Source organism: Hyperolius riggenbachi, chromosome 1 (genome assembly GCF_040937935.1).
Source record: "Hyperolius riggenbachi isolate aHypRig1 chromosome 1, aHypRig1.pri, whole genome shotgun sequence".
Taxonomy (NCBI): domain Eukaryota; kingdom Metazoa; phylum Chordata; class Amphibia; order Anura; family Hyperoliidae; genus Hyperolius; species Hyperolius riggenbachi.
Genome location: NC_090646.1, coordinates 21,725,687 through 21,739,443, shown reverse-complemented (window position 1 = coordinate 21,739,443; position 13,757 = coordinate 21,725,687). Strand labels below are relative to the sequence as shown.

The following is a 13,757-nucleotide window of genomic DNA, read 5'->3' as shown; positions in this document are numbered from 1 at the left end:
CACCGAGGCCCAGGCCTAGAGTGGCGGCAGCCTGAGGCGGCACCTGGACATGAAGGAGGGGCTGCTGAATGTGAAAGAGGAGGCTGAAAATGGGAAGCAACACACGAAAAAGGAAACGGATGTCCAAGGGAGCTGTTCATGAAAGAGAAGGGCCATAATACATGAATGTTACACATGGGAGAGGGGGCAGCACATGGGAGGGGCCTGCTGCTCACGGAGGGAGAGGCACAACATACTTGGCCTAGGGGCGGTACAAGTATAAATCCAGCCTTGCCGACAGGTAAAGTATTCATGCACAGGCACCAGGGAGGGGGGGGGCGCACAGTTTACGCCGGGGGGACAGTGGCGATGTGGCGGCGTTACTAGGCCGATTCCCGACAGATTTCATGCTGACATTGATCAGAAATTGGCTTGCAGTTTTTGGTGGCAGCTGCTACGGTCTCCACTGGGAAATGTGAAGACTTATCTATAGAGCATACTCACCTCCTTCCGGTCCGCCACCAGAAACAGCTCAATAGTGTACGGATCCCGCCGCCCCTGGTGATAAAACACAGACATGAGTATCACATAGCAGAGACGTTCTACTAGTCACAACACAGCACAACAATCAGCAATACCAGTTGCCTGGCTGTCCTGCTGATCCTCTGCCTCTAATACATTTAGCCACAGCCCCTGAACAAGCATGCAGCAGATCAGGTGTTTCTGACATTGTTGTCAGATCTGACAAGATTAGCTGCATGCTTGTTTCAGGTGTGTGATTCAGACACTACTGCAGCCAAATAGACCAGCAGGGCTGCCAAGCAACTGGTATAGTTTAAAAGGTAATAAATATGGCAGCCTATTTATTGGAAGGCAGAATTAGATCATTAGTTGGCATCTGTACAGTGGCATACAGCTGAAGTGACGCCGGGTACCTGCGTGTGGGTGACGTACACAGAGCGGGCCTGGCGTGGATGAGGTCCCTCCCTTGACTGCTTCCTCTGCACTGCAGTGACCACGCGGGTGGAGGAGCCAGAGGAGTGGGCAGGATCCAGGCTGTACGTGTCATCTCCGATGGTCATGTGACCCCTGCAAGGGAGGAGATGGTACCATGACATGGAGGCTATTAGGGAACAACACTCAATGAGATGCTATTGCTAATCATGTAAGCCTGCATGCAAATATAATGCAGATTGTATGCACATCAGACCAATCCAAATCAGCTTAAAGGTGCCCATACATCAGGCGACTTTGGCGGACGATCAACCAACCAATTCAATTATTATTGAATTGGTTGAAAATTGGTGCCGCCAAGTGCAGGCCCAGCCGACGATGCGACAAATTTCAGGCCTGGTGCAAGATGTCGGGTCGAAGTTGGTTGATCGGTTGTTTGGCGGTACGGCAGCTGATTTCAGAATGAGTGCCGAAATGACCCCTGCCTCTGCCCCCCAATGTATAGATGTGCTCCCCATGTGTGCATTTATACATCACCTGTCCTGTCAGCCTCCATGCGGTGTTCGCAACCTCCGGACGGCCTTCGTACACGCCACTAGCGCATAGCGTCTAACGTCGGCACATAGAGTCTGACGTCGGCACATAGCGTCTGACGTCGGCACATAGGCCTCAATTCACTAAGCTTTATCAAACACTTTATCAAACGTTTGATAATTTACCTCATTCATAAAATCGAATTTTGAATTCACTAAGGTGTTATGGATTTATTCAAATGTTTTATCGATAAAACGTTCAATAAATCTATAACAACTTAGTGAATTCAAATTTAGATTTTACCCATGAGGTAAATTATCAAATGTTTGATAAAGTGTTTGATAAAGCTTAGTGAATTGAGGCCATAGAGTCTGACGTCGGCACATAGCGTCTGACGTCGGCACGTAGAGTCTGACGTCGGCACGAAGAGTCTGACGTCGGCACGAAGAGTCTGACTTCGGCACGTAGAGTCTGACGTCGGCAGACTCGGCACGAAGAGTCTGACGTCGGCACGTAAAGTCTGACGTCGGCACGTAGAGTCTGACGTCGGCACGTAGAGTCTGACGTCGGCACGTAGAGTCTGACGTCGGCACGTAGAGTCTGACGTCGGCACGTAGAGTCTGACGTCGGCACGTAGAGTCTGACATCAGACGCTATGCGCCATTGGTGTGTATGGAGGTTACTGACTCTGCGTTGAAAAAAGGGTGTGCATGCGGCGGACGGGTGAGCGTGCACTGCATGCACACTGACTGCTGGCGGTGGCAGGACCGAGACCTAGAGCCCGTTTTTAAACGGGCTTAGGTCAACTTGTATTTTATATGATCATACAGGGTGAGAGAAGGTGCCCCACTGTGAGTGTACAACATTAACTCCAAAAAGTGGTAAAGGACCAGTCATACCTCAGCATGGAGGTGTCAGAGTAATTTATTAGACACCAAAAACACCAACACGTTTCTCAGGGTTCATTTGCTTCTTCGGGTCAATAAGACAGTGTCTTTAACCCCTGCAGCACGGGTAAGGAAACACTTACACTGGGGGGCCCCCTCCAACCCTATATAGTCTAGTCACCGTCTTAGGGGTTATCCCTGCAACCAATATCCAGTGGACCTTTTCAATCAGAGTCCGACCCAAGCCCAGAAGAGGACTTTCCATCCGAGTGGAGACTGTTTCCTCCACCTGCTCTAAACAATCGTCCCCTAAAAGCAACCCGTATTTGTAAGTAGTATTATTGTGGATTTATTTTCCCTCTAGTTAAAATACTGTGTCCTTTTTCTTTCTGGTCACTGGAGATTCACACTGACCTCATCATACCAGACACCTCTTTATTATCTTATATGTATGTACATACATATTTTACAATTTTTCACTATAGTGGTCTTTTAACCACCCTTGCGGTTTGATTATTTCTGTATTTTAGGTTATAAAAGCGGTGCAATATTTCCGCATGCTTTTAGACCCGAAAACCAGGAAACAAATCATACCACAGTGAGATCCGCGGCAGCCCCTGCACTTACTCACCTTCCTAGAATCCGGTGCTGCAGTTCTCCCTCCACCAGGTGGCGGTGTACCCCAATAGTGAGATCGCTGTCTGTCGTCATGACGATCTCACAAGAGGGATGCAGAGCCTCCAAGGACCGGAAGAAGAATGGCTGCCGGTGTCTGGATCCCGGGGGAGGTGAGGTGAAATGCCGCCATGCTACACTGCGCTGCATTCGCTTTCTGGCTACCCCGAGTCAGGCTCGGGATTACCACTCCTGGCTTCCTTTTTCCAACCCGAGCCTGACTTGGGGATACCGCCAGGGAGGTTAAAGTGTAGGTGTGATAGTTGCCTCTGATGTCAAACCCAGAAATCATCTTATGGCCTCCACAGTTCAAGGGGAGGAGGGATCCCTTACCTGAGCCCATGGCAGGTGCACAGAGAGGCGGAGGATCCTGCGACTCCGTCCACATATCCTGTGTAGCAGCAGTGAGCCTGTGGGTGGGAGCACATTGTTATTAATCAGCATATCATCTTACATCACCTCTCCCTGTTACTGTTCTCTGCTGGTGATACTGCTATGAACTTGTTGCATGAAGTTCCTATATTCACCAGCAGAGGTCCTCACATTTCCTTCAAGAACTCTGATCATTTATCAAGTTCAGGGATGCTCAACGTCGACTTCGGATGAAATTTGAATAGGTTTTATTCGGATTTCTTCCGGTTAAATCAAAGCACCTGTGCGGGCTGGGCGAAGGGGGGGGTGTTAATCTTACCCATCATGACGTCTTCTTCGGTCCGTCCCTCGGCGCCTCCCACGATGCGGTTTAAGCGGCGGGCACGTGATTACAAACACTTCCTCCTCCCGGGTTGAAGGAGGAAGTGTTTGTAGTCACGTGACGCGCGTGGACCACATCGTGGGAGGCGCCGAGGGACGGACCTAAGAAGACGGCTGATGGGTAAGATTGACCCCCCCCTCCTCGCCCAGCCCGCACAGGTGCTTTGATTTAACCGGAAGAAATCCGAATAACACCTATTCAAATTTCATCCGAAGTCGAAGTTGAGCATCCCTGATCAAGTTTACTCCTGTTCACCAGCAGGGGGCAGACCTCCTCAGGACCTGCTTTTGCTGCAGATTGCCATGAGAGGAAATAAGGATCACCTGACTCCTCTGCACAGTATATAAGCCAGCACCTGCAGACCAAAGCTTGCTAGTTCATTGTTGCTGTTATCCTGTGTGCTAGTCCTCAGAGTTCCTGTGTTCCTTGTATCCTGACCTTGCCTGCCCGTGTATGACCTTTGCTTATCTCTTGACAATCCTTTGCCTTGTGATTATTATCTGTTTCTCTGGTATTGAACCCTGCCTGTCCGATGTTCCTGTCGGAACCGCAGAACTCTATGGGCGAATGGTGAGAGGAGGGAGGCATGGGGGTGGAGCCAGACTCAAATGAATTTCTGACATTGGCTGCTGCAACAAGGCCGCTTTGCATTCTGATTGGCCGGAACCTGAAGTGGCCAGACTTCGGGTTCTGGCCGTAACATATATATATTGCCTGGTTATATACTGTATGTATATATTTGTATATAGGTTTTCTCTTGTACATATTTGCTATTCTGGTTCAGGGGTTGTGTGCACACAATATTGTAATTACACTGGTTTCTCAGCATATGCAGAGGCCACTTGTATATACTGGAATTATTTAGTATGTTTTAACCCTGTATTTGATTATTTGTACAGATCACCTGTGCTTTCACTTCAGCTGCCAATATTGCATTGCTCACCTGTAAATATCTTGCGTATTCACAGATAAACCTTAACCATCATCAGGGGTGTTGCTAGGATCGACACACACAAGCAATAGAACACAGCAATACATGCATCCAGCTACATTTAAGTCGTCAGCAGGTGCTCGTCAGCCAATCAGGATGCACTGTCATACACCCTTTACCTGCCATACCACATCTAGCAGCCATTAGCATTCAGGTGGGAGGCTTCAGTTGGACGCAAATCGCAAGATTGCGTCGCTAGCAGGACCGCCCCGTGCAGGCATCCCTCCCACAGGGGTCCCTCCCTAACCGCTCACCTGTCCGCTATGTCCTAGAGCTGAAAAAAAACGTTTAAAAACACACGATTGGTTCGCACGATGGCCAGGGGCCCCGGACCTCTCTCACTGGTGTTGCTAGGATCCTAAGACATCCGAGGCACTTTTGGGCTCTCCAGATGGAAAATGGGTGTGGCAATGCATCAGAGTGTGGGTGTGGTCACATTTACATGAACTTAACAGCGGTCTAAGTAGGCCTGTGTTGGATGAAGCCCCATCTCCATTAATACAAAAAATCAATAAATGCAGCATATCACATAAATAGACAATGCCACTTACAGGATACCCGAAGTGACAGGTGACATGAGACAGACGTGTTTGTACAGTGCCTAGCACACTAATAACTAGGCTGTGTTCCTTTTATTCTTTCTCTGCCTGAAAGAGTTAAATATCAGGTATGTAAGTGGCTGACTCAGTCCTGACTTAGACAGGAAGTGATTGCAGTGTGGTCCTCACTGATAAGAAATTCCCCTTTTCATCTCTTTCTTGCTTTCCGAAGCCATTTTCTGCTAGGAAAGTGTTTTATAGTTGGAATTTCTTATTAGGGAGGGTTACACTGTAGTCACTTCCTGTCTGAGTCGGGACTGAGTTAACCACTTACATACCTGATATTTAACTCTTTCAGGCAGAGAAAGAATAAAAGGAACACAGCATAGTTATTTGTGTGCTAGGCACTGTACATACACATGTCTATTTCATCATGTCACATGTCACTTCGGGTATCCTTTACCCATTTCAGCCGCCTGGACGTGATGATCACGTCCAGGCGGCTGCTCTGCTGCGGTGCCGCGCTTCGGCACGCGATCGCGGGAACGGCCGCCTGCTGTCCCCCGGTAGCCCTGGGATCAGTGAACGGGAACATGGTTCCCGATCACCGATCCGTGTCCCCAGCAGAAAAACTGAAGCGCTCTTACTAGAGGCTTCAGTCTTTCTGCAAATAAAATTTTCCGCTTCCCGCTTGTGCTTCCGCTTAGCGAGAAGCACAAGGAGAAAAAAAACAAACTCAAGGTGGCCATCTTGTGGCCAAATAGTAAAACTACATCTACATATTTTTTACATTACAATTTACACATATAATAACATTAAAAATTAACTGTTTATTTCCCACACCAAAATATTACTCAAATAAAAATTTTTAATGGGAAAAAAAAATTACAATAATAATAAAAAAACATAAATAGTTACCTAAGGGTCTGAACTTTTTAAATATGCATTTGAAGGGGGTATACTGCGAACATTTTTTAAATTATAAGCTTGTAAATAGTGATGGACGCAAAATGGAAAAATGCACCTTTATTTCAAATAAAATATTGGCGACATACATTGTGATAGGGACAAAATTTAAATGGTGTCATAACCGAGACAAACGGGCAAATAAAATACATAGGTACATAGGTTTTAACTATGGTAGCATGTATTATTTTAAAGCTATAATGGGCGAAAACTGAGAAATAATGATTTTTCTCAATTTTTTTCTTATTAATCCTGTTAAAATGAATTTATAAAAAAATAATTCTTAGCAAAATGTACCACCCAAGGAAAGCCTAATTAGTGGCGGAAATAACAAGATATAGATCAATAAATTGTGATAATTAGTGATAAAGTTATTGGCGAATGAATGGGAGGTGAAAATTGCTCCGATGCATAAGGTGATAATCCCCGGGGCTGAAATGGTTAAACATAACTAGGCGGAGTCACCTGGCTTCTGTGCTGGCTGGTCTGGCTTTCTGCTGGGTGGGCTGGCCTGCTGCCAGGTTACCTGGCAGTTCCACCACAGCATTCCCTGACCTTCTAGTGGACCCCCTCCCATGTTCTCACTGGCCTTCCATTGAGGCACCACAACTCCCAGCATGCCCCATAGAATACCCACAGCTCCTGGCCTGCATGCACCTATAAAGGCACCACAGCACCCAGCATGCCCGCATAGAGGCTCCACAGCTCCACAGCTGTGACTGCCTGGTGGACATCCGGGGCACCCCAGAATAGATCCGTGGCACATGCCACTGATCTTTGGGTCTAGCAACGCCCCTGACTATCATACTGGTCTGGTTCTCAGTATTTCCACATCAGTGACAATCTGCATTTCATGCAATTCTTATGCACTGCACATGTTGCATCACATAAGAAATGTAACAGATGAACTAGCTATATGCTGTCACTGGGAAATCCCTAATTCTTGTTTGTTTTACAGGAATGTTGTTCTGAAGCCAAACCAAGTTCAGTTGATTGTTTTCCCTCCTGCTATCAGTTTTATCAGCCACCAGTGCTTATCAAAGACAAAGATTTACTGACGTTGAGAAATCAGGTGAGACCAGGTTATTCCACAAGCCATGTTCCGGGTAACTTATCAGCCCCCATTAAAAGTCCTACTACCTCTTGTAATCAAGCCAGATCCTTGCCAGTAATTAAACAGACTGAGCCAATTAAATGTAATCATGATCCTGCTACTTCCATTAGGGCTCGTGCACACAATGGGCTCGATTCACAAAGCGGTGCTAACCCAGTTAGAGACTTTAGGCGTGATAACCATTGCACCACGCTGGTGAAAAGCCAGTTTAGGCCTGATAAGTTTAGGCGTGATAAGTTTAGGCGTGATAAGTTTAGGCATGATAAGTTTAGGCATGATAAGTTTAGATAAGTTTCAATCGCTCGCAAAGTCCCGCACGCAAAGCAGCGCCATTAAACTCTATGCGAAGTGCACCAGACTTTGCTAGCGCAAAACTTTTGATCAGCTGTGCAGTGCAGTGCTAACCCAGTTGGTATATCATGCCTAAACTTATCACGCCTAAACTTATCACGCCTAAACTTATCATGCCTAAACTTATCATGCCTAAACTGAGTTTAGGCATGATAAAGGGCTTTTCACCAGCGTGCTAACTGTTAGCACCGCTTTGTGAATCAGGCCCAATGTTTTTGACATTTTTTAAACACTGGCGATTTTCAAAATCGACCTGAAAGCGTTTGTGCAATGATTCTCTGAGAGAGTTCACATCTGAGTGGTTCGCTTCTGATCCGCTCAGCAAAGCGATGCATGGGCAATTTTTGAGGTGATTCTGCCTCAATGGAAGGTATAGCAAAACGCTCACAAAATTGCTTTGTGCAGCGATTGTGTGAGCGTTCTTAAGAATAAATACATTGTATTATTTTCCGGATCAAAGAGTTCACTTCCTAACTGACGCAAGGAAGTTAAATGCAAAAGCGCTTAGAAAAACGTCCAACGCACAGAAGTCGGAAAAAAAGACCACGTCAAAAAACAGCCAACGCGATCGGAGCGCAATGTGAACGAGGCCTTAATGCTGGAATCTCATTTGGTTCAGCTATGGAAGTTGACTGGACTATCCAGCATAATAAATACTATTCCTTGCTTACAGAAAAAGACAAGCATGATTGTTTATACAAAATTGTCAGCATTTTCTCGTAAAGAATGAATGCAAATTATTACGCATGTTAAATCCTTTGTGCAACGGGGTAATTTTGCAGAATATGAGGCATAATCTTTACTGCAAACTCTTGTAACCATAAGGCCCTATTCACACTTAAAAGCGTTTTGCGGAAGTGATTTTTCAGCGGAAAAATCACTGAACACTGCTGCGATTTTTCCGCGATTGCGTTTAGTGCTTCTATGGCACTCAAACACGATCGCCGGGAAATCGCCTGAAAATGGTGCAGGTTACAAGTTTGCGTTTGGCGATTTGCGTTGATCACCGGCGATTAACGCAAATCGCCGAAGTTACAACGGGCCCATAGGGTTTTAAAGCGCTTGAGCGGTTTGCCGGCGATTTCAGCAAAACACTCTAGTGTGAATGGGGCCTTAAGGGGCCCATACACCTAACGATTTTCCCGCCGATATACAGCCGTTTCAATCACAGTGATCGAAACGGCTGTGAAATCGCCGTGCACACCGCTGACAGAACGATCGATTTCCGTCCGAAATCAATAGTTCCCGTCGACCGATCCGTGCTGAAGATTTTTCTCGGTCACCGGCGGGTCGGGAGTGCGTCGTTAGCGGCGTTCGAATGACCGACGCAATGCAGCGGGTATACATTACCTGCTCCGGCCGGCACGAATCCCCTGGTCTCAGCGGTCTTCTCCGCTCTGGTCTGGTCTCCGGCCCCGGCATGCTTCACTTCTTCCTGCCCGGCAGGAAGTTTAAACAGTAGAGGGCGCTCTACTGTTTAAACTTCCTGCCGAGCAGGAAGAAATGAAGAATGCCGAAGACCAGACCAGAGCGGAGAAGACAGCAGTGAGCGGGTATTCGTGCCAGCCGGAGCAGGTAATGTGTGCAGGGGGGACAGCGGCGGCTGCAGCACCACCACCACCACAGATTGTGAACGGTTTCCGGCTGAAATCGATTCACAATCTGTTTGCAATAAAGGTGGCCATACGATCCCTCTCTGATCAGATTCGATCAGAGAGGGATCTATCTGTTGGTCGAATCTGATGGCAAATCGACCAGTGTATGGCCACCTTAAGAGATCCTTCTACTTCTTGGACTCAAGCCAGAACCCTGCCAGTTTCTATTTAGTGCAATAATTCCTCCATTGCAATAAATCAGACTAAACCAATTAAATCAAATTATGTTCCTGTTACCTCCACACAGACGTTCAATCCTCGAGTTATGCTCAGGGTAATCTATCAGCTCCCATTAAAAGTGACTGGGATCCCCCATTCCATATGTGGGGGGTTGCGTATTTAATAAATACGTTAGAGAATGATAGGGAAACATTTTTTTGACTATTACACTGCTAAAGATGGTAATTTTGTCACTGCATGCAATAAATCTGTAACAAATTTGGTTGATAAGGGTGTGTGCAGACAAGATTATGTGTTTCCTCTAATTGATTCATAGTCTGGTTCTCAGTATTTCCACATCAGTGACAATCTGCATTTCATGCAATTATTATGCACTGCACGTGTTGCATCGCATAAGAAGCTTAACACTCCTCTTCTGCACCCACACTCCACCCCCATTTCTATCCTCCGCCCCCACATTCTTATCCTTCACTGTATAGGGCCCCCCTGCAATGTCAGGGGTTGCAGGGGCTATTGTTAAACCCCTGCACTGCACACATGCCAGTGTGAAAGCGCCATTGAAATTGCATGGCTTTTCAATGCTATTATATTACGTGTTGCGCCACACATCTGATTGGAAAATCGATTGCCCACGGTTAATGGACACCTTTAGAAAGCGACGTAGACAGCACACTTATGAGATTTACATACCATTACTTGCAGCAACAGCAGATTATAAATGTGTACACAAGGCTTATTACTACCAGCGTTTACCTGAGAGGTGATGGGAATGTGTCTGTATGTGGTGTGATGGAGGTACGGAGGTGTGCGTCTCCTCAGCCTATGCTGCTGCTAGCTGGTCATGTGATGGGAATGTGTCTGTATGTGGTGTGATGGAGGTACGGAGGTGTGCGTCTCCTCAGCCTATGCTGCTGCTAGCTGGTCATGTGATGGGAATGTGTCTGTATGTGGTGTGATGGAGGTACGGAGGTGTGCGTCTCCTCAGCCTATGCTGCTGCTAGATGGTCATGTGATGGTAATGTGCCTGTATGTGGTGTGATGGAGGTACGGAGGTGTGCACCCTCTCCTCAGCCTATGATGCTGCTAGCTGGTGATGGGAGTGTGTCTGTATGTGGTGTGATGGAGGTACGGAGGTGTGCGTCTCCTCAGCCTATGATGCTGCTGGCTGGTCATGTGATGGGAATGTGCCTGTATGTGGTGTGATGGAGGTACGGAGGTGTGCGTCTCCTCAGCCTATGCTGCTGCTAGCTGGTCATGTGATGGGAATGTGTCTGTATGTGGTGTGATGGAGGTACGGAGGTGTGCGTCTCCTCAGCCTATGCTGCTGCTAGATGGTCATGTGATGGTAATGTGCCTGTATGTGGTGTGATGGAGGTACGGAGGTGTGCACCCTCTCCTCAGCCTATGATGCTGCTAGCTGGTGATGGGAGTGTGTCTGTATGTGGTGTGATGGAGGTACGGAGGTGTGCGTCTCCTCAGCCTATGATGCTGCTGGCTGGTCATGTGATGGGAATGTGCCTGTATGTGGTGTGATGGAGGTACGGAGGTGTGCGTCTCCTCAGCCTATGATGCTGCTGCTAGCTGGTCATGTGATGGGAATGTGCCTGTATGTGGTGTGATGGAGGTACGGAGGTGTACGTCTCCTCAGCCTATGATGCTGCTGCTAGCTGGTCATGTGATGGGAATGTGTCTGTATGTGGTGTGATGGAGGTACGGAGGTGTGCGTCTCCTCAGCCTATGATGATGCTGCTGCTAGATGGTCATGTGATGGGAATGTGCCTGTATGTGGTGTGATGGGGGTACGGAGGTGTGCGTCTCCTCAGCCTATGATGCTGCTGCTAGCTGGTCATGTGATGGGAATGTGTCTGTATGTGGTGTGATGGAGGTACGGAGATGTGCATCTCCTCAGCCTATGATGCTGCTAGATGGTCATGTGATGGGAACGTGTCTGTATCTGGTGCGATGGAGGTACGGAGGTGTGCGTCTCCTCAGCCTATGATGCTGCTAGCTGGTCATGTGATGGGAATGTGTCTGTATATTAGTGATGCTCAAATACCCCTTTTCAAAATTCGAGTTAGGTCGAATTCGAATAGTAAATTATTCGAGGTCAGTCGAATATTCGAGTCGAATAATTTTTACTATTCGATTCGACCTCGGACTTCGAGCTCACTATTCGAGTCGGTATTCGAGCTCACTATTCGAGCTGACTATTCGAATTGGCCTTAAATAGCTTCCAACACTTGTTTTGAGGGTGAATGATGCAAGAAACATCTTTTTTTCCAAGTAACAACAGCAAGTGATTATGTGGGGATGTTCCTTTAAAAAAAAATGTGGAAAGATAAGTTGTGTCCTTAATTTTGTTCAGTAGTGTTACTGTATATACTTGTTCTTCTTCTTTATCTTTCTTCTTCTTCTTCTAGATCTTCTTCTTCTATATCATCTTCTTCTTCTTCTATATTGTCTTCTTCTTCTTCTTCTTCTTCATCATCTTCTTCTTCTTCTTCTTCTTCTTCTTCATCATCTTCTTCTTCTTCTTCTTCTTCATCATCTTCTTCTTCTTCTTCTTCATCATCTTCTTCTTCTTCTTCTTCATCATCATCTTCTTCTTCTTCATCATCATCTTCTTCTTCTTCATCTTCATCTTCTTCATCATCTTCTTCTTCTTCATCTTCTTCATCTTCTTCTTCTTCTTCTTCTTCATCTTCTTCTTCTTCATCTTCTTCATCTTCTTCTTCTTCATCTTCTTCTTCTTCATCTTCTTCATCTTCTTCTTCTTTTTCATCTTCTTCTTCTTTTTCATCTTCTTCTTCATCATCTTCTTCTTTATCTTCTTCTTCATCTTCATCTTCTCCTTCTCCTTCTTTTTCAATATCGTCTTCTTCTTCTTCACGTATTTCTCTTTTCAATTTTTTTTTTAAAGAAATGCAGCTATTTTTGAGCGTAACAAATAGCTGGTGGGCGCACGCATGTTGGAAGCGCCATTGTATGTGCTCCCTGGCAGTGGAAACACAAAGACAGCAGGAGGTAAATTCAGCAGCAGGAGGAGGAGGATGAGTGTGTGGCAGCAGGCAGTCAATGAGGCAGGCAGCTCGCCGTGACATAATAGCCCTGGTACCTAGCGGTGATACCAGGGCTGTAAATAAACACAACAGGAGGTCCCAGACAGCGGTCGTGCAGCCCACATTGTGTCCAATACACAACTGGGACAACACAGTTTTCAACCCGGGCACCTCAGAAAAATTAAACCTTTTTTTTTTTTTAATGGTTTGTTTGGTTTTGGTTTTGCAACCAATATAGCTATTGTTTGACGTAATAGCTGGTGGCAGAGTGGCAGCAGAAGGTAATTCTGTGTACCCTGGCAGTGGGAAACACAGACAGACAGCAACAGCAGCAGGAGGAATGGAGGAGTAATGTGAGCAGCTATTGTTTGACGTAATAGCTGGTGGCAGAGTGGCAGCAGAAGGTAAATCATCTGTGTAGGGTACCCTGGCAGTGGGAAACACAGACAGACAGCAGCAGCAGCAGCAGGAGGAGGTATGGAGGAGTAGTGTGAGTGTGGCAGCAGGTAGGCAGCGTGACATAATAGCCCTGGTACCTAGCGGTGATACCAGGGCTGTAAATAAACACAACAGGAGGTCCCAGACAGCGGTCGTGCAGCCCACATTGTGTCCAATACACAACTGGGACAACACAGTTTTCAACCCGGGCACCTCAGAAAAATTAAACCTTTTTTTTTTTTTAATGGTTTGTTTGGTTTTGGTTTTGCAACCAATATAGCTATTGTTTGACGTAATAGCTGGTGGCAGAGTGGCAGCAGAAGAAGGTAATTCTGTGTACCCTGGCAGTGGGAAACACAGACAGACAGCAGCAGCAGGAGGAGGAATGGAGGAGTAGGCGAGCAGCTATTGTTTGACGTAATAGCTGGTGGCAGAGTGGCAGCAGAAGGTAAATCATCTGTGTACCCTGGCAGTGGGAAACACAGACAGACAGCAGCAGCAGCAGCAGCAGGAGGAGGTATGGAGGAGCAGTGTGAGTGTGGCAGCAGGTAGGCAGCGTGACATAATAGCCCTAGTACCTAGCGGTGATACCAGGGCTGTAAATAAACACAACAGGAGGTCCCAGACAGCGGTCGTGCAGCCCACATTGTGTCCAATACACAACTGGGACAACACAGTTTT

General features: G+C 46.7%; 1 protein-coding gene and 1 long non-coding RNA gene across 2 annotated transcripts in view; one reads left to right on the top strand and one right to left on the bottom strand.

The window, feature by feature from the left end:
* Positions 1–13,757, bottom strand: part of ADAM33 (ADAM metallopeptidase domain 33) — an 83,555-nt gene that overhangs the window by 23,231 nt on the left and 46,567 nt on the right. The window contains exons 4-6 of the mRNA XM_068266246.1: positions 3,363–3,439; positions 915–1,068; positions 484–537 (exon numbers count right to left, since the gene is read on the bottom strand). Coding sequence (XP_068122347.1) covers positions 484–537; positions 915–1,061 — 201 coding nt within the window. The 5' untranslated portion in view covers positions 1,062–1,068; positions 3,363–3,439. The remainder of the gene's footprint in view (positions 1–483; positions 538–914; positions 1,069–3,362; positions 3,440–13,757) is intronic.
* Positions 1–13,757, top strand: part of LOC137545144 (uncharacterized) — a 231,270-nt gene that overhangs the window by 192,320 nt on the left and 25,193 nt on the right. Inside the window, exon 2 of the long non-coding RNA XR_011026004.1 lies at positions 7,238–7,351. This is a non-coding gene — a long non-coding RNA (uncharacterized lncRNA). The remainder of the gene's footprint in view (positions 1–7,237; positions 7,352–13,757) is intronic.